General features: G+C 41.4%; 1 protein-coding gene across 3 annotated transcripts in view; it reads right to left on the minus strand.

Moving 5' to 3' along the window:
- Positions 1–16604, minus strand: part of bcar1 (BCAR1 scaffold protein, Cas family member) — a 46569-nt gene extending 29965 nt beyond the window's left edge. For 2 of the 3 annotated variants that reach the window (XM_085359506.1, XM_085359504.1), the window contains exon 1: positions 16168–16604. In XM_085359506.1, the coding sequence (XP_085215632.1) occupies positions 16168–16179 (12 nt within the window). In that variant the 5' untranslated portion in view covers positions 16180–16604. Of the gene's footprint in view, positions 1–1176; positions 1298–16167 lie in introns of those variants that run through there. The other variant, XM_085359505.1, reaches the window with a different exon arrangement.
- Positions 16605–20547: the final 3943 nt, after the last annotated feature.

The raw sequence follows: 20547 nt of genomic DNA on the forward strand, positions 1-20547 counted from the left end.
TATTTCATATTGATTACACACTAATTACTGGCAGGTAATTACTCGTTACAAACACAGCAATCTGCTCTACAGTATTTAACTATGTGCAACATTCCTTACTGTGTACTTGCCACACACACACACACACACACACACACACACACACACACACACACACACACACACACACACACTCACTAAGTGTTGAGCCAACATTCAGAAACAATAGCAAGGAAGGAGCAGTCTTTTTCTTTCTATCAAACAAATTCCCCCCTCCCTATCAAACCATAATTCTGTCTCTCCAGTCATCAAGTCCCCATTGTTTGAGCTAAATCTTTGTCATGTTCTGTATCAGCACATGGCATCCTGTTCTGCCTTGATTTCTGCTCACTTAACTCAACCAAGGGATCGCCTTTGACTGTCAGTTGGCCATAAGACCTACATTTCTCCCTACTTTCCTCTGAGTAAGAAAAACAACAGACCACATCTCTCTGACCTTTTTTTCTTCTTTTTTCTCTTTCTTTTCAGTCACAAAGCCCCCCAAAATCTCCTTCTAGGTCCACTGGGGCTTCTGTTTCAACATAAGCCTGTGCTTCTGGCTGTAAGTGGAAAGGATAGTGGAAAAACCAAACAGCTAAATGTGGTGAATATGGCGGCTCTGTGTGCTCTGATTCTGTCCAAAAACGCACTCAAAGAAAAAAGATTAAAAGAACCAGTAGCTTTGTATCTTTAACAACTATAAGCATTAGTGACTTATGTTTTGCTATACTTTGAAATACATATTCAGCAATCCAACTTAGAAGTGTGAAATTTCACTTACTTTGGATATTTTTTTTCTTAAAGCACATAACTTACAAGGTTTATTTATGCAATGGCATGCCTGAAATGTTGCTGTGTACACACACACACACACACACACACACACACACACACACACACACACACACACACACACACACACACACCCTGCTGAGAGCCAACAAAAGGTAGGTCCACTGAAGAAATGTTAAATCCAGTCTCGCTCTCTCTCCTTCACAGTGCTTTCACAGCTGGGGTATAGCATGCTCTGCTAAAACACACTAAACCACTGAAACTAAAGGAGTAAGACAAACGCTAGAAAAAAAGGATCACCTTAAAGAGGCAGCATGCTGTATGGGCTGTGATTCTGAATGAAAACAAACTCTCATACACACTCACCAGATAGTTCATTTTGTCCCAAGCAAGGCAGCTGTGCTAACTCCGAGGCAGGGCTTTAGCTCAGCCCTGTGAGACTCTGTGCAACAAGATCCAAAAGATCTCCAAACTCCTCCAAGTCCCCTCCTTCACCCTCCTTCCTTCCTATGTCCTTCTCCCAACCCTCCCTGTTATTTTCCTTCTCCGTATCTCTTCTTTTGTCTTGTCCAGTCTTGTTTTCAACAGTCAAGCAGATCTCCACATAATGCCCCTGTGTGATCTCACACAGCAAGAATGAGACCGCTGCCTGCCTCATTTACTTGTACCCTCCTCGTCCCCTCTTTCTGCCTTGATCTCTCTGTCTTTGCTGTGGAAAAGAGGGCGGAGTGTGTAACCCGACACGTCACTTCCTGCTGAATCATGATATTTCCTCTGTCCACTCAGTCTATTGGCCTGAGGAGCTCTTATCATGCAAATAAGCCCTCCCAGTGTCCTTACTCCCAGCTGAGAAAGCGTGTCAGTGCTCTGGTATGCTCATGCACAGGCGCTAGGGAACATGCCATAGCTTTACTGTCTTTACTGTCAGATTGGCATTTCTTTGGCACCCAGCCTTAAAGAGCTAATGACTAACATGAATGTATTTCAGTGGATGTGACAATCAATTAACCCTTTATAATCCAAAAATCTGAAAGGATGTTCCAATTGTCTGCAGGCACTTCCCTGCCTCTAAAGAATGTTTTTCCATTATTGGAAAAAATATAAATTCGGAATAAAGGACACAGAGACAAACTACTTTCCTTTTTGATCCACGTCTGACCTGGCAAAGATCTGATGCCACATCCCCTTCTGTCACAACCCTCCCCATTTATTCAGGCTTGGGAAAGGCACTAGGAGTATACAGATTTGGGGACAGGATAGAAAATAGTAAAACAGAGGGACAGCTCAGGTTCAGCTTTTTGTAGACAAAGTTAGAAACAAGGCTGAGGTGGTATGGAGATGTGCAGAAGGGGGAGGGTGGCTATACCAGACAGTGGATGATGAAGCTGCCAGGCAGGAGGAAAAGAGAAGGTTAGTGGATGTAATGAAAATGAGACAGAAGATGAGGTTAAGGATAGAGTGAGATGGAGATGGGGAAAGAAAAAAAGAGCAAAATAATGGGAATATTTTAATTTATTTATTTTTACCATCGATCAAGAACTGTTTTTGAAAAAACAGGTGAAAAAGTACAGGACAGGCATATGGAAACTATCATAACTTTTACTAATAATGTTTGTTTAGCACTACAAAATGTCAATTCAAAACTAGATCAGGAGTTCCACATGGCTGTGGATTTAATATTTTTAGTTGGAGTGGCTTCCAAGAGATCTGGACCAGGAGTCAGTCTACCATTCCTTCCTTGAACGGCCTATCGGACACCCTGGACTGAAAGTAATAAACCTGTAATAATAAAGTAATAAAGTTTGTAAGACTGTCGGTTTCCATAGACAATAAATCATCTGGGGACACACCCATAGAGAAGCTTTCTGTGAAGGCATACATTCTCCATGTATCCTTGAGCAATTCCTACACCGGAAAAAAATCGATCCTCTTCTAAGATGCAAGGTAAGAAGTCAGCACAAGTACAACTATCTCTATAATGAAAGCACTCTTTCAGAGATTTTCAAATACGTCAATGAAAAGATTCGTCAAGGCTTAGGGCAAAGGTCACAAGATCACACCAATTTTCAACCATGTTCACATGTTCACATTAAAAAACATCTGGTAATTCTTTGTTTTTACATTCATCAGGTGCCAATCAGCCCAAAAAGCAAAGAGAATTAAAAAAACACATGCCATGATAGAGTTCAGGTCTTAGGAGGTTAAACCCAAAACCTACATTCAGCCAAACAGATTGGGAGTTCTTTCTAATTTACCGCAAGCGTAAATTAAATTAAGAGAAAGAACTCATTATTCAACCATTTTCTTCACTGCTTATACATTTGAGGGTAGCATATCCCAGCTGCCATGGGACAAGAAACAGGAAACACCCTGGATGGGTCTGCAGTCTATAACATGGAAAATACAAAGAGATGGACAACCATTTATGCTCACACTGACACCTACGTTCAACATCACAACATGCAAACTCCACACAGAGAGGCCCGCGTTAGCCAGCAGGTTTGAAACAGGAACATTCTTTCTTTGACTGCATAGCCACACTGCAGATCACTGTTCTGATTCAAAATCACACACAAAATCTACCCTCGGCTGCTGGGCGAGCAGCAGAGAGTGGGATAACGTGTAGGTGGGAAAGTTGTAGTTGCATATGAAACATAGCAGGTATACTGCCCCTGGAGCAGCTAACATCATCTATGAGCCAGCAGAAGTGTCAACTTTGTCCTGCTCAAGACAATGTGAACACACACACACACACACACACACACACACACACACACACACACACACACACACACACACACACACACACACACACACACACACACACACACACACACACACACACACGGCTTTGTTTCCATCTATGTGATGTATAAACAAAATTATGTCCATATCACAAGCATTCATTTCAAAAATCCCCACTGACCCCTCCACTTTGCTCTGCCCACACAAACAGAGTAATGTAATCAGCGTCAGCGCACTCACAGCAGAAGTTTAAGTGAAATTGTTTTTAAAAAAAAGCTCTTTGTCTAAAAGACTTTTGTCGTTACGTCTTTCATGCTTTTATCCTGGAGGTCAACAGTCTTTTTTGTCAACTGTAGTCTCTTTCAGTATCAGACTGTGTGGTGTCAATACACTCTATTCACTACTCGGTTACAGCCATCTACAGCCATCTGGGCCATTATCATAAAACTGTGTCCTAGATCGCAAACTGTCTGTGCAACAGTAAAAAAACCCTCCAAACACTGGAAATGTACTACATAGAGCAGAGAGTAGTACTATGTAGTAGTATGCTCTGTTTACCCAATGTTTCAAGCAGTTATTGGTCTAATACGGCAGATACATCACTAGATATTTGTGATTTAAGGACCTGGTCCTTCACATTTAAAGGTAGTAATCAGAGCTGAGCATCACATACTTCGTGATACTGGCTTATAGAGTGGCTGTAGCACGAGAAGTAGGCATACCAAAACTCTTAACTGAAAAAAAGAACAAAACCGTTTCAGTACATTCATGTCTAGTAGCGAGTTCAATGAACTGCTGTCTAAAACCTTCAAAAATATATTTCCTATTCTATAAGCCTCATAGCACAGACTTTTTCCTGATAGAGGGAACTCGTTGTTCTACTGTCTGACAATCAGGTCTTTGACAGCGAGGCACAATAACAACCATTGTAGGCAGCGTTACACACTGCCTATAGGATGAGAGGCAGATAGCAATACATCGGCCATTACAGTTCAGTTTGTATACTTATACACAGAAGTCAGTCTTTTTAATGATTATATATGCATCTTCTCACCAATCACCTGTTGGACAAAAAACTTGCACTTGCATGTGCAAAAAAAACCCCCAAAAGAACAAAAATTTTAATGCACACACAAAACCCTACACACAGTTAGGACAGTACATTGAGCTACAAACAAGCCAAGAACTCCAGCACGTACACACACGGTCCATATTTATGGGAAACTCCATGCAGGTCCGGCTCAAATATTGTCCTCTGACATAATGAGTATGAAAAAATTTGCTTCGTTTCTACTACTAACAGTCCACTGACTGTCTCCATTATCACTGATTACATGCAAAGTATGTTTTTTTACCTGCCCAGCAATACTTTACTTTCAGCAACTTTTAACATGTCTCCAATCACAGTAGTTGTCTCATAATAAGAAGGTCCTGGATTCCAGTCCACCAGCCAGCTACAGCCTGTCTGTGCAGGGTGCGTGTTCCTTCCTGTATATTTGCTGAATGGTTGTCAGTCTGTGTCACCCCTATGACAGACTGGTGACCTGTGCAGGGTGTTTTCCACCTCCTCTCATGTGACAGCTGCGATGGGCCTCAGACCCACCGTGTTCCTGAACTGTAGAGGTGGAAGAAAAAAAAATGTCCTCTTCATTGTAACATCATTTAAAAAACTACACTGTCTGCTTTGTAAAAAGTGCACCCAAACAGACTTGATGACACCCGTTTAGTTTTACCAGTTATATTTTTCAAGGATATCACGTCTTTAAAGTAGCCAGCTGTACTGACTGTGGTTCCTCCTGATCTTACCTTCAGCAATTACTAAAAATGAATGGGAAAGAAATTCTAAATAATGTGATGGTTCTGTGGCATGCCTCCGTCTCCCTGCTGGACATGCTTGAAGATAATAAGAAAAGATATCACTTTGATTTCCAGCATTGCACAGTCCTTATAATCACTGTGTGCAACGACAGCTGACTGGAGGGGGTGCTAGTGGGACTTACAGTGTGAATGTATCTGCTACCCTGTTGTTACTGACTACTTGCTAGTCATTATCATAGAAGCCTGTGCATTAATATTGAAGATTGAATATTTGCATGTCAAAAATGCTTCTGAAAACATTTCAAAGCACTGAAATTATCCCATGCTGTTTAATATTTTGGTGGTGAATAATAGATGTCTCAAAACGGCATTTAAATACCTAAACCACAGTTTATCGAATCACTCAGTCAGCGGAAGCCTTCTTTGTCATTCATACAATAAACAAAACTTTTTTCCGAGTTCTTCCACGTCTAACCTGTTTCTGCTGACAAACACAACGATGATTCATTCTTGTACTGTAACATAAAACTTGCATCAGCCAAGGCAGGAAGAGACAACTCCAGGCACCCTCCTTCCACAAGTTCTACATACTAATTTTTTCTTCTTTTCCTAAACGTTTGTTTCCTCTGGAAAGGTTTTTGAGGTCTTTTGAAACACCTCTTTTAGTCATCTTGGCTCGAGTTGTGCTAAAAGGTGTGCGTGTATGAATTTGTTCAGAAGAGGAAAACCTGCCAGGTTTACACTGCAAGAAATTAAAAGGAGCTTAATACTGAACATGAATGTAAAGAGTAATCCGTTTATCTCAGATACCTTGTTTTAATAACCCGCTGGGACCAGGAATTCTTACTAAAACGAATCTCCCAGGCCTTACCTAACCCTAACCCAGGACTGGAAGTATAACTCTAGCAAATAAACAGATCCATTTACATAGTTACATTACAGAGGAAAAGAAAGACGACAGACAAGTCCCAAAAAGCTCTCCCAGGGCTGTGCAGTCTTTTTATAGGCCATCAGAAGTAAAGTAGGCTAATTAGCATTCTGCCCCAGTATGCAGTAGCAGAGTACTCGTCTGTTTTCTGCACTTTCTACTGCATACTGCTAGGATGGCATAAATCTGTAAGACGTCACAGAAGCAAACACCACATGAAAACGACCATCTCACCTGACTCTGTGTGCCTCTTGGCTTTAGAGCTGATGCTAACATTTGACTGATGACTTTTAAAGCATCAGGCTGCCTCGCTGACCTCTTGCCCTTACAGCAGCCTAATTAGCAGCGTAGCCTGGCTGCTCTTTATTCTGTATCGTTCAGAAAATAAGAGTTACCTGGATTATGGATGGATTTTTACCATTTACCATTCCAGCTGCTACATAGCATACCAGCTTTCTGTACTCTCGGTGCGCTATGACAGTGACACTGAATTGGATAGGTGGTTAAAAAAACTGGACATTGCTGTGAATCTGACTAACATCACTGATACCAAAAGTGTATCTGCCCTTTCTACGTCAGCTCCTATTTTTGTTGGGGGCAAATCAGACATGAAGTACAGACATGATCAGTACAGAAAAATGACCCAGTTTAACCTCTGGGTGGTCTTGGGTCGATTTGTGCCATTTTTCATTGTTCGTATACACGCCATTTGCACTGTGTTGAACGGAATATAGCCAACTTTTCCAAAAAAAAGTCTGGTTACATATATTTCAAAATTCCAGTCTGACTCCCTTAAATTAGCTTCAGTGGCTGAGCTACAGATAAACTTACACTATTGGTCCTAGTGGTCGATTTGTGCCCCATTGAAACCCATTATAAACGCTATTTCCCATTCCACGGTCATTACAACCAAATAATGGGCCATCTTCCGAATGTTGGTGGTACTCGGGAGTCCGGGCCTTGGAATTGTATCTTTTGGGAAATATTTGATTTCTTTGTTTTTTGGGGCTAAAAAAACAGTGCGGCCATGTGACGAAACCGGGATATAAAGGGTTAAAATCCGCGAAATGTAATTAAAACTTGATATGAATATTTCAAGGAGAAGTAGGTCTAAAAGATTGGCTAATTTAAAGTGGAAAAAAATATTAATATATAGATATTTTATGGCACTTTTCATGGCGTGGTCGATTTGTGGCTCTAAGCCCAATAGTGTATGCATTTTTCTAGGACCCCCCAGAGGTTAAAAAAAAAAAGGTAAAAATATATATATATATATATATATTTTTAGCCATCAATTTTAACTGGTGGGTAAAAATGGGAAAATAACCCTAACTGCAAATAACCAAGTTGCAGTTAGGGTGAGTGAAACTTGGCTGGACTCTCTCTCTCACACACACACACACACACACACACACACACACACACACACACACACACACCCAGATTTATGAGTTCAATCAGTCTAGCTCCTATTCTGTGAATTGGTTGTGAACCACAAGCCAAGCAATTTAGTCTTCACAAATGCCATCCCACACCATGGACCAGTGCGTAGAGGTAGAAGGGAAGAACAGATTAAGATCCTTTGGCAGAAAGGTGGGGTGGCATGGTGCTAAAGTGGTTTGCACTGTGGTCTCACAGCCAGAAGGTTCAGATTTTGAACCCACGGGCCAGCTTAGGTCATTCTGTGTGGGTTCTCCCAAGGAACTCTAGCTTCCTCCCACAGTGCAAAGACATGGGTTAACTGGTAATTCTAAATTGTCCAAAGGTGTGAATCTGAGCATAAACAGTTGTCTCTCTTGTGGTAGACTGGCGGCATTTCCGGGGTGTACCCTGCCTGTCCCCTTCACAGCTCTGTGACTGACAACATCAATGAAATGAAGACATCGTCCACACTAACTCTGAGTGTGGATGTAAGACAGACAGTTTCCCAAGTGCATAAAATAAAGCATCAGTGAGCAGCACATAAATACCAGTCATTTTACATTTTCACTTTCATTAGCGTTTAGTTGTACAACACCTACTATATTAATAAAGTTTAACCTATTTGAAGCCAGAAAGGAAAGTTGGCAACGCTTCTGTCTGTGCAAGTTAACAGAGTATCATTACTCTATCGTTAAGACACGGGAAAATGTGATGGATTATAATTGTTATTCCAGCAGAGGTCTACAAAACCAGTCTAAAAATTTGAATGATCCTTATTATAGCAAAGGTAAAACATAGGAGAATTCCTGCTTAGTAACCTTAAAATTATCACTGCTGACCTGACTACAGCTGCCCTGCAGAGCTGCAGTTTCACACTTAATTCTGGTTCGGTGGACTTGCACCTATTCCAAGTGTCTTTTCCAGCATTAACTGTGTTTAAGATTTTTTATTTCAACACAACATTTTTCATTCTTTCAAGTGCAGCCACGGTGGTGTTTCAAAAACAGCATCAAACATAACACCGAGAGTACATGCAAATCTGATATAAGGTCCATAAGAACAAATAGAGGTGTTCTGTTTTAGGATCTTATGTTTTCAGGCTTGTAGAACAAAACAGTGGCAAAAAATATTGAGAAAAAAAGATGTGATTTCCCACATGGTTGTCTCTAATTTGGAAGATAAGCTATTCTGGAGCAGTGGTGCGCCACAGTAAGAAGTGACGGTCCCTTTATAATACTAAAAACTCGGGTATAAGCCTTAAACTATCTGGATAATTCCAAATCCAGCTTCATAAAGCAGAACAATTGGTCACATTGACCAAATATAACAAGTTCTTTCTTCAGTCCAAGCGAAGGTTTAAATTTGCAGAATTCACTGAAAGTGCTCAAGAGATCCCGTGTTTATAAGAATGGGACGAATGGACAGACAGCCTGAAGAGTTTGTGCTAGACAAAATAAACTTGCACACTCCTATTCTTGCTTTTCACAGATCACAGTTATTTTTTTAAGACAACTTAAGATTTCAAAGATAGATGAACATCTAAATTACCATCTTATGAAAAGGCTTTCCACATAGAATAAATCAGAAATAAAACTGCAGTATCTCCCGTCACGTAAAGCCCTGTCCCCAACTGTCACACATCACATTTCATCATGACACTTGCACTTTTCATAGCAAACATCTCAACAGAGGATGTTAAGATCTGGCGAAAGGTGGGATTTAAGATGGTGTGTGTGCGTGTGTGTTTGTAGTTAGATAGGAAAAAGGACCTTTTCTCTCTCTAAGTAGCCAATCAGTCACTCTCCACACCTACAGTTTGCGCACTACATAAGCAGAGAAAGTCCTCCTCAATGATAGAAATTCAAGAATTCAAGGAATCGTGGTGCAGTGGTTAGCACTGTCTAACAGATGCATGGATGGATTTCTAACCAGAGGAAAGACCAGCTGATTACTTCACAACTGTTCTGAATTGGGACATACTGCATTTGGTCTGTAAACAGAACTCTCACATTTGGAGAACAGCAATACTGAGTGACTACCTGCTCCTAAGGCTCAACAGCAACCTTAGAGGGATTCAAGAATCCAGGACATGCAATCGGTGTGTTACCCATCAAGTTCAGGTCTTGTGGATACTTGGGGTGTATACTTAAGAAGCCTGACCTGTTTGCCAGCTTTGCCCTACAGAGTGGACTCAGTAAGTGCAGAGCAAAACTGAGGTGGTCTGCTACTGTCTGGAACCTCACATAAAAAAATGGCAGAAATCAGAGAAGACTGGTTAAAATGCTGTATCACACAGTGTATTCTGATGATGTAGGCGCTGTCCCTTGACTCTTGTCATCACAGTAGCACCATCTGTTCTGAAAACCCATCACAACTCAGACTGTAAAGACACTGATGGCGCAGACATTGTGTGTCACTTCTGCCTTCGCCATTGACGACAAAAACTGACTCAACCCTTGTCTTTCTGACACAATCTAACATAAACCAATGTCCCTCTTTTAATGACCTGTAGGTGGAGTTATTTGATATGATGAAGAGAAAATTGGTGGTTTTCATATCTTCTCCACTTCTACAATGTGTGCATAGACTCTTTGGCCCGTTTTTCATTTATATCAGGCCAACAGGAAGTCAACTTCATTCAACTTCAATCAACTTCATTCAAACTGCAAAAATCTAATTATCTAATAAATTATTCATGTTATCCAACATAGTCTGAATTTTAACAGACAAGTTAGAAAATGTTCTCAATAAAAGAAATGCACACATTAATACTGGATGTTGAATTTTAACTTTTGAACCAAATTATGAGTGGAAAATGATGGCACTGTTGGGGTATTGCATTTCCCACAATAGTGAAACACATGCTTAGCAACAGATTACACATGGTGACAGTACCATTGAGTTTAGAAGTCCTCTCAAAGTGTGCTCGACTTCTACATACCTGAACAGTAAAGTCATTTTCATGTGAAAAGGAAAGGCTCCAGTTTCACACAGCACAAAGACACTTTCTGCATTCATGGTTACAAACGTTCTGCAACTTCATCGTTTTATTTATGATAACCAATCTATATCTTGGGGTCTTGGTCACAAGCAGAGTCGTGACTTCATGTCCAACATCCACAGTGATCTGGACACTGCACTGGTCCACTGTATTAAAGACAGAGCTGAGTGATACCTACTTTTCCACCCTCACCTATAATACAAGTGTAAGAAATGAATCTGCGTCAAAGGTTTTCTGAGCTTACCCTTAAAGAGGATGAGGAGCTCAGTCAATTGGAAGGGGCTAAGAGTAGGATCCCTGCTCTTCCACATTAAAAAAAGAGGCCAAACGGGTGTTTTACTCGTTTGGCCAGGACACTCTGGATGCCTCCCGGTTCAGGTGTTTTGAGAATGTCCATAGGCAGACTTGGGACACAATAGAGATATTTTGTCTCCTGGATTGCTTTGGAATGCCTCACTGTCCTCCTAAAAGAGCAGGTGGAGGTGGCCGACGGAGAGAGTCCTGCTTAGAGTGCTGCCCCTGGGAACTAGACCCGGATAAGCAGAACAAGACAGACGGCTGGATGGACAGACTTTTTGTCAGAGGGTTTTCTTTGGATTACTCATTGTAAATACTATCACATAGTTGCTTTTTTACATTAGCCTAATGGTAGCTCACATGAGACTGGTAAAAGCTACTACACAGAGACCACATGCTAGGGGGCTAGACAGAGCATCAGAGTTATAGGCTGTGTAGTGGTGGGTCTTCACAGAATACTGCCGGCAAAAAATGCTTTGTGTGTGCATTTGTCTGGCACAGCTAGAGGACAGAACAGGGTAATGGACTCAACGTTGTTATCATCTTTACTATTTTGGGAACAACATTTACCCAAGAGTGTGGCAAGTAGCATTCTGAGATTTACTCATCAACAGAAAGTCTACCCGTGCTTGGTGCTGCTCAGGTTTTATGTCACACATTGCTGAATTTGTTCTTTTGAAGCAGAATGATTCATTAAATTCGTTTCAGGTTTTATGAAGGCAGCTAACTCAAAGAAAGCCTAGCTATGTTGAGTAATCTTACTAATGTGTCTGGAGAGAGATAAACACACACTGGGGAGTTTATTTCCCACTTTCAGATATAAAGAGACAGAATTTAGACTATACCAGCAGGTGAGCCTTGTTCACGTAAGACAGATCATTTGGTTTACTAGAATTAGTAAAAAAAAACCAAAAAACACAACAACAACAAAAAAATAGCTATTGCAGCTGAACAGCTAAAACAGTGCGCTATTAAATCACAACATTTGACTGGCATTTGACATGACTCTCCTCCAGTCTGTCCTTCTAGTCTCAATGAGCACTGAAAGCAATAATTAGGCTGTTTAAAGTGCTTTTCATTAAGCATTTATTTGAACAGGCACACTAAATTTAATTTAAATTTAATAAACACTAAATCAGCACCGGCTCCCCTCAGGGCTGTGTTCTTTCTCCTCTGCTCTTCTCCCTGTACACCAACTGCTGCACCTCCACCCACCAGTCTGTCAAGCTAATCAAGTTCGCAGATGACACCACCGTCATTGGGCTCATCTCTGACGGGGATGAGTCTGCCTACAGGAGGGAGGTTGAACGTCTGGTGTCCTGGTGCAGCCACAACAACCTGGTGCTGAATGCCCAGAAGACAGTGGAGATTATTGTGGACTTCAGGAAGCACACAGCCCCACTCCCCCCCATCATCCTGACTGACACCCCCATCACCTCTGTGGACTCATTCCGCTTCCTGGGTACCACCATCACCCAGGACCTGAAGTGGGAGCCCACCATCACCTCCGTCATCAAGAAAGCCCAGCAGAGGATGTACTTCCTGAGGCAGCTGAAGAAATTCAACCTGCCAACACGGACGATGATGCAATTCTACACTGCAATCATCGAGTCCATCCTCACCTCCTCCATCACCGTGTGGTACGCTGGAGCCACTATCAGGGACAAACAGAGACTGCAGCGTGTTGTGCGCTCTGCTGAGAAGGTGATTGGCTGCAGACTCCCATCTCTGCAGGACCTGTACACCTCCAGGACACTGGGGCGTGCAGCCCGGATCTCAGCTGACCCTTCTCACCCTGGACACAGTCTGTTTGACCTGCTCCCCTCAGGCAGGAGGCTCCGGTCCATTCGCACCAGAACCTCTCGCCACAAGAACAGTTTCTTCCCCTCTGCTGTTGGACACATGAACAATAACCGTATGACTGTTCCCGCCACTAACACATGACCCTACGCTGTGTCACTGCATCATTTCATGTTTGGCACTGATCACCACCTGCACTCATGTATATATCTTTCTACGTAGCACTCATAATTCTTATTCTCATGTATATATCTCATGTATATCTCATGCACATATCTTTCTTTCTACATAGCACTTTAATTCTTATTGTCTGCACTGAAGCACCGCAGCAATTTCCTAATGTTGTAAACCTCAACATCTGGCAATAAACCCATTCTGATTCTGATTCTGATTCTAAATGTGACAATGTGAACTGCTAATTAACAAAATGTCCTGAATCTTTGAAGGTGTAAATGAGGATGCATTCACTTACTTAAAAATGCAACTGCACATAAACAAAATATTAATATCTATACAAACGATACTATATAATACACTATTTCTATATTACTATATTGTATTTTTTAAACTCTTGCCACCTCCATACATCAACATTTTGACTTTCATTTGTCAAAAAACAACATAGTGACAACAAAGTTATTAATTAAGACTGACACATAGACATATAGATCTAGATTAACAGACTTATTGCATTGCATTTAAGATGAACCTGCTCTATGTTGCATTAATGCTACAGGTATTATCTACGATAGATCGGATTTTCAATGTTTCCAGTGGTCTGGGTTTTAAATAAATAAATAAATTATAGTGCTTGAATATGATTATTTTACATATTTGTAGTTGGAATCTTTTCTTCTCCTTGCTTCTGTGCAATAACTGCACACGTATAATCTAATCTAAGTGCTGATGGGGCGGGGCTATTCATTTTCTCAAGTTTATTAATAACTTACATAATAAATTGAATGAGAAGAAATGAATTAAAAACATATAAATCATTATAATAATTGTAATAACTGATTAAAACTACTTAGGAGACTTAAAATAATAACATTAAAAACATGCCTAATGACATACGCAATCATAAGTGTTCCAAAGAAACCTGCACTGTGCAGATGTGATGCGCTAATGTGTTCTAAATAACAAGATTTCTCCACATCTAAGACAGCGAGACTTCTGTATTACTCAGAGAAATGTGTGATATTGATTATTGAGCAATGCATTTCTTAAGGAAACACACTTATCATCATTATGCTGTCAGTTCACATCACTGCTGCTCACCTGTCACTCTCATCCTATCTTTAAGTCTTCAGTAAACACAATAAACATTGTGTTGTTAGTATTTGTTTGGTTCTGATGAGTGATTTTTGTTTGCTGTTAGGTTTTATGAGATCTGGATGTTTTGCTAAAAAATTGGAAATGTTTAAATCTTATATTGTCTCATACTGACAATCTACTGTAAAGATAAATAAAGAAAAAAGATTATGTAATCCCTAAATATTTATTCTATTCTATCAAAATATAACAATAAATAACAGGACGTGACTAATGTTGATCATCATTGCATGTTTAAAAGAAATTAAGACATTAACAACAGAAGGATGTGATTCACTACAGGCACGCGCTGAAAACCTGTCACAAAGGGAGGTAATCCTTGGATACTTTACTTATGAATATGTACATATGTATATAGATTTAACTATATCCTACTGTGGTATCATAACTACCTAAAGCTTTATTGACCTCAAATGACACCATTGTATTGTTGGAGTGCACAGTGTGGAGTGAGCAGTGGATCAGGAAGTTGGTTGTGTAATCTAATAGAAAGGTTGTTTTTCTAAAGTGTTCCTGGGAAAGATACTAAATGACCCCATTCTCTGCTCTGGTTTGTAGTGTAAAGTGCTTTTAAAGAACTGAAGCTAAAAAACAAGGACTCTATAAAAGCCAATCCATTTAACACAGAGACTTTGGTCCAACCCTGACTCAAAATGTCGGCTCAGACTTTCACAACAAGAGTGCTGATCTGTTCATCTCACCTCTGTGTTAGTCCGTGTTTACCACACCAGCCATTAGCTAGCATCAGAGCTACACTGCGTGGAGGCAACAAGGAGGCAACCAAAAACTTTAGACAGCTTAGTTGACACGACCTGCAGGCCCGGTCAGCTTTTCTCTGTCTCATTATGTTCTGAGCAACACTTGTTAGGAAACTTTCAGTAATATAACATGTCCACAGCTCCATTGATATTATTGGTCTTCTGTATGCCTGCATTCACCAGAAGAAAAAGTCATGACTCTTACAATGAGCTGAAATTAAACCAGTGGGCAGAAATTAGGTGAATGAAGTAAATTTGTTAATTGTATTAATTTTCCATTGTTGTTTTGTCAATTCAGATTTTTAATATACACCAAATTTTTGTTTTGAATGTATCATCTGTACCACCTTTAGGTGTGCAGTCCCGCTGCAAATAGGCCAGGAAAATGTCACCGTGGATGTCAGGCAACACTCCAGATTAACACAACAGCAGTGTAACAAAGATTTCCTTTATACAAGCGGAAAACAAGTATCGCATTACTTCTTTAAAAGGACCACTGAGCACCGGTGTTAATAACCTGCGTCATTAACAATGGAAGCAGCACAATTCAAACTAAAGTAAGAGCATGTGCATTGCTGAGTACTCTCTGGCAAACAGCCACCGTACAGCACTGGCGCGTGCGCGCGCGTACTCACGCGCCCACGGTAAAGCCTCCAGGAATTGTTTTTAAATGAGAGCTTAAGGAATGCGATAAAGCACAGCTCCATCAGGGCCATCTGACATCCGCCGCTACAACATCCAAATAATGCAGCTGGCACCCAACAACACACACACATATATATGCATTACAACCAGTGTGTGTGTGTGTGTGTGTGTGTATCCACCCCCAAAACACACACATATACATGCATTACAACCAGTGTGTGTGTGTGTGTGTGTGTGTGTGTGTGTCCAGCCCAGAAACACACACAAACTGTCGCCCACCACAGAGCCAGGCTCAGGCCTCACAGAGCTCCGGCACACTGGCTCGTCACTGTCCTTTACTAGCAGGCAGAGACTAGTTAAAGGTACACTCAACGTTAGCCTCATCAGCCATAGGCTCTCAGTCCATTTATGAATTAGAAATGCTTATTACATATTTGCTAATTATAGTGTGTAGCTGTTTCAATCGGTGCCAGGCTAACAGCAGCTATGTGACTGGGTGTGTGCTGTAGTGAGACAGCTGTCAGTGTTATGCGTGCTCCGTCCTGCTCCACAGAAAACGGCAAATATGAAACATGGGAGACGAGCAGCGACGTGTTTGCTGACATACTCACAGGAACAGACATTTTGCTGGTGCTCCTGCTTTAGACCGCTCGGTGCTTCGTCGCTTGCTGCTGATTTATTTAGCACTACCAATTGTTCTTGCTAGCTCTCCAAGTGTCAGTCCTCCGTTATCCCGTCCATAGTTAGCTCCAAAGAAAAGGCAAAGGTCCGGCCGGACACGGCGGCTGTGGGCTTCTTCAGACCGGAGTGTTTTAGTGCGGGATGTAGCGGCAGCATGAAAGCCTGTGCTGCCGCCTGAGTGTCAGCAGAGCCGGCTTCCGCCTCGTCTCCTGCCGCTCCCTTCTCTGTCCCAGATTCCTTCAAGGATATCTTTAGAAAAGCTTCCGCTCGGCCACAGGGACCGGGACCGCGCACATTCGTCAGAACAGCGTGCTGTCGGGTCCGTGCCGTTATCCACCGGGAGGAGAGCCGTGCCTGTCCCGGTCTACCGCCGTCCTCCAGCACGGATCATCCAGCGCTGCCTTAAAGGGACCGGCCTACATTTACGATACATGCGTGCTACCCTCTGGGGTATGCTGGGGTGTGTTTCCAGAAATACACGAAAAGACTACAGCGGTTCCGCGTCTTCGTGACCATTTACCACCGATAACCGATATAGACAACTGCTGTACCAGCCGTGCTGCTGGCCTTTGGCAGTATGAATGACATACAGCACCAACAGCACCGCACTGCTGGTACAGAGCCCGAAACATGCAGACAGCGGAGAACCCGCTGGCTAAGAAGAAGAAATGAAGTTGGAAAAATCATCCGTTATTGGGTAGCTTTCTCAGGAGATGGGTACTTTGTATCAAATTCAATTATAAGAAAACAGATGGAGTATTAATTAATGAAAACATTCATTTAACAAGATCACCATTATAGGTCCATGCATTTAAATCTCTCATGAAACACCAGACTCAAAAACAGCTGTGCTGATCTCTGCTTACTGAAACCCCAAGATGATCACCAAACCAAACCACAGCTATAGTACCTGCTTTGCTAGAATAAGAGAATACATTAGTGTACAAAAACTGGCATAGGACAATCAATAGACCTTTGAGTTTATTGTATTTATTTAAAGATGGATCAAATAAAACACACTTTGATGATCTTTACCTGATCAAATTTACACATTGCCTTTAGAATGTAGAAAATAAGAAATAAATGTGTGGATCATAGAAGTTTAAATCTTTTTTCTAAAAAAACAACAACAATAAAACCCCCATCATGCACTCATCCACTCCTGGGCTACAGTCTAGATTTGGAAACTATACCTCTGCATGCTTCATGTTACAAATATGGTGTTAATGCAGGAACTGAATTCATGTTCAGGAATTACACGATGGTTAGGACTGTTGTCTCACAGCAAGAACGTCTTGGGTTCGAATTCATCTGGCCGGGGCCTTGCTGTGCTGAGTTTGTATCTTCTCCCCATGTGTGCTCTCCAGGTACTCCAGCTTCCCCCCACAGTCCAAACACATGCGCTTAAGTTAACTGGTGATTCTAAAACTGAGTGTGAATAGCCGTCTGCCTCTCTGTGCTAGCCCTGTGACAGGCTGACAGGCTGGCAACCTGGCCACGGTGTGTCCCCCACCTGCCCTATGGCAGCTGGGATAAGCCACTTAACTGGATATGCAGAAGAGAAAAGATAAAATATATTTTTATTGCACATAATGCTTGTGCCAAAAGTTGCTGACTTAGACTATTTTATGATTTTCTTCTAATGAACGGTGGCTATGGGAGAAATGCCACTAGTCTTTGGGCTTACAGATAAAATTCAGAATCAAAGCCAAATTGGGAGCATGTCTATGAATGAAATAAAATGCTTTGTCTGCTGTGTTGTTTCAGTTGATTTCTATGGATGTTTAGTTTTTTTTTTACTTTCAAATTCAAGCAATCTTTAACTTTTGACTTCAGAATGTCATGTGACCAGCTATAGCTGTTTTTGTTCTTATACCCGAAAAAAAATCCAAACTCCTCAAAATCCTGTGCACTTCTATAAAGCTTGTATTATTGGTATACCTACATGTTGCCACCCACCTCTGCTTTCGTTAAGTACCAACATCAAGTTCAATAAGTTTCCATAGTTTGGATTTTTTGATTTTAGTTAATAGGTCAGTGAACCTCCTTTCGATGTGAAGGAGCAGTGAAAGGAGGTGACTGACCAGCCAGTTGAGGTGGTTCGGGCATCTGACAAGGATGCCAGGTGTTGTGGGCATGTCCCACTGGGAGGAGGCCCCAGGGCAGACCCATGGACACGCTGGAGAGATATCTGTTGGCTGGCCTGGGACCGCCTTGGTGTTCCCCCGGACAAGCTGGAGGAGGTGGCCGGGGTGAGGGAGGTCTGGGCTTCTCCGTTTGGGCTACTCCCCCTGCAACCCGACCCCGGATAAGCGAAAGAAGGAAGGATGAATGGATGGACAGTCACCTCCCACTCTTCAACAGAAACTGCAAGCGGTTGCCTCAGTCCCCAAGGGCTTAAACTTGAAACATCTTACTTCTTGTCTGGAGTGTGTAAACATGCTGCGCCGTATGCTAATTTCCAGTGACTCACAGCAACTACAAATAACCAAAATCACAGCTCAGACGCTTTCATCTTGAGGCAAACCAACCACCTTCCACAAAATTTGCAATGCTCAACACTTGTCTATCAGTGTCTCAGGGAGCAAGTTCACAAAGCAATGTGCAGCGCTTGATGTGGGGTTCACAGTCACTGACCCCGAGGTCAACGTGTATTTTAAGTAAGTGATGTGGGAAGCTGCTGTGGAGAATGCCAGAAGTTCAAAGGTCAGCTACAAATGTTTTGGACCAAGCTTTAACATGAATGTGTTTCACCCAGCTGTTTGTGTTTGTCCTTACACACTGCTAATGTCAGCACCAATCCTTAATAAGAGTTCTTGTTCTCTAAATTTACATGGATTTAAGTGTTTCTGAAGAAACATAAACATAGTTTTTTCTTTAAATCTAGCAGTGCTTGCTAGTGGTATTTCAAGATGACTGCAGCAATGTTGGTTCAGTCTCATCTTCTTCCATGACGCAGTGGCCCGGTTACCACAGCTGTAACTATGCTGCAGTAATCCCACTTGCAGTTTCTTTAAGACCTGCACTTTCTGGTTACTGCTGTTAGCTACACTGTTAGCATCTTTCAGAGGTCATCATCAGAAGCTTCAGCAGAGCAATAGTTTTACTTTCAGCTGCCACAACCTGCAGTTCAGCTGAATCTATTTAAATAGTGAGAGAAGACTTTGAAAGTGTTAATACACAGATTGGCAGAGCTGTGAAAATAAGAAAACTTCAGATGCTACACTGACAACCACATGTTATTTAATCATTACTACATTTTGGATCATTAAAAATACTGGCATGAAATCAAATGACTTGTTTATTTTGATTTGAGTGTGTGCACTGCTGTGGGTGGGAGAACTGCACTTGTTGTTGTTGAATGCAGTAGCTACACTTTTGGAAAGGCAGAACTCGCACATTCACGGTCACTGCCAATCAGCTGAAAACCAGCCAATCGATCAGTGCATCTCTACTGAAAAGACTCACTCTGTTCATCTATATGTGCAGAATCATTACATGTGATGTGCAAACTATTTTTTCTTGAACATTTAAATGTCATATGTCTGCAGTGTTAATAATAAGGCCTTTTTTTGTAAATCAGTAACACTACAAACTGCTAACTGTACACAGTGGTTTTTATAATGAGCTTCAAACTCTGCAAAATACAGATTTGTTTCCATGATAATCTGAATAATGTTAAACACAAAACTATCCTGATTCTATTGATGAAAGCAATAAGACAGTTCAAACAGTTTTCCTTAATTGATAAAACACCAGAGGTACAACCCCACACACACACACACACACACACACACACACACACACACACACACGAGGACCAGGAAACACAGAAACGTCCAATCAGTCTCACTTTCTGTTGCAGCTATTTGTCCACTGAACCTAACGGATACGTTTGCTTATCACAAACAAAAAATACTATTACTAATACTAAAATTCTACGAAGTACACTTTGATCTGTGAATCAGCCAGCAGACTGAGGTACTTAACGGTCTTATGGATGAAGTAACATTTTTTCTTTTAATAAACAGCAGCTGTAACGTACCATATTATGATTCAGCTATTTTGGAGTCATCAATATGGTGAGTATTACCACTACTGCATGGCTCAGGTTTGAGCTCACTGAAAACAAAATTATTGTGTTTGTGGTTTTGGTCGGCACCAACAAAGATACATAATTACAGCCTCTACCCTAACAAGACAGACAGATCGTCTGAGTCCTTGTGCTTCTTGGCCTGTCAGGTTTTACACTATAGATGGTGTAATGTTCCCAGATCCTGAGGGGTATGAAAGTTCAATAACAGAGAGAA

Source organism: Diplotaxodon limnothrissa, linkage group LG7, assembly GCF_057381915.1.
Source record: "Diplotaxodon limnothrissa isolate DT_005_m linkage group LG7, D_limnothrissa_male_GT1.1, whole genome shotgun sequence".
NCBI lineage: Eukaryota > Metazoa > Chordata > Actinopteri > Cichliformes > Cichlidae > Diplotaxodon > Diplotaxodon limnothrissa.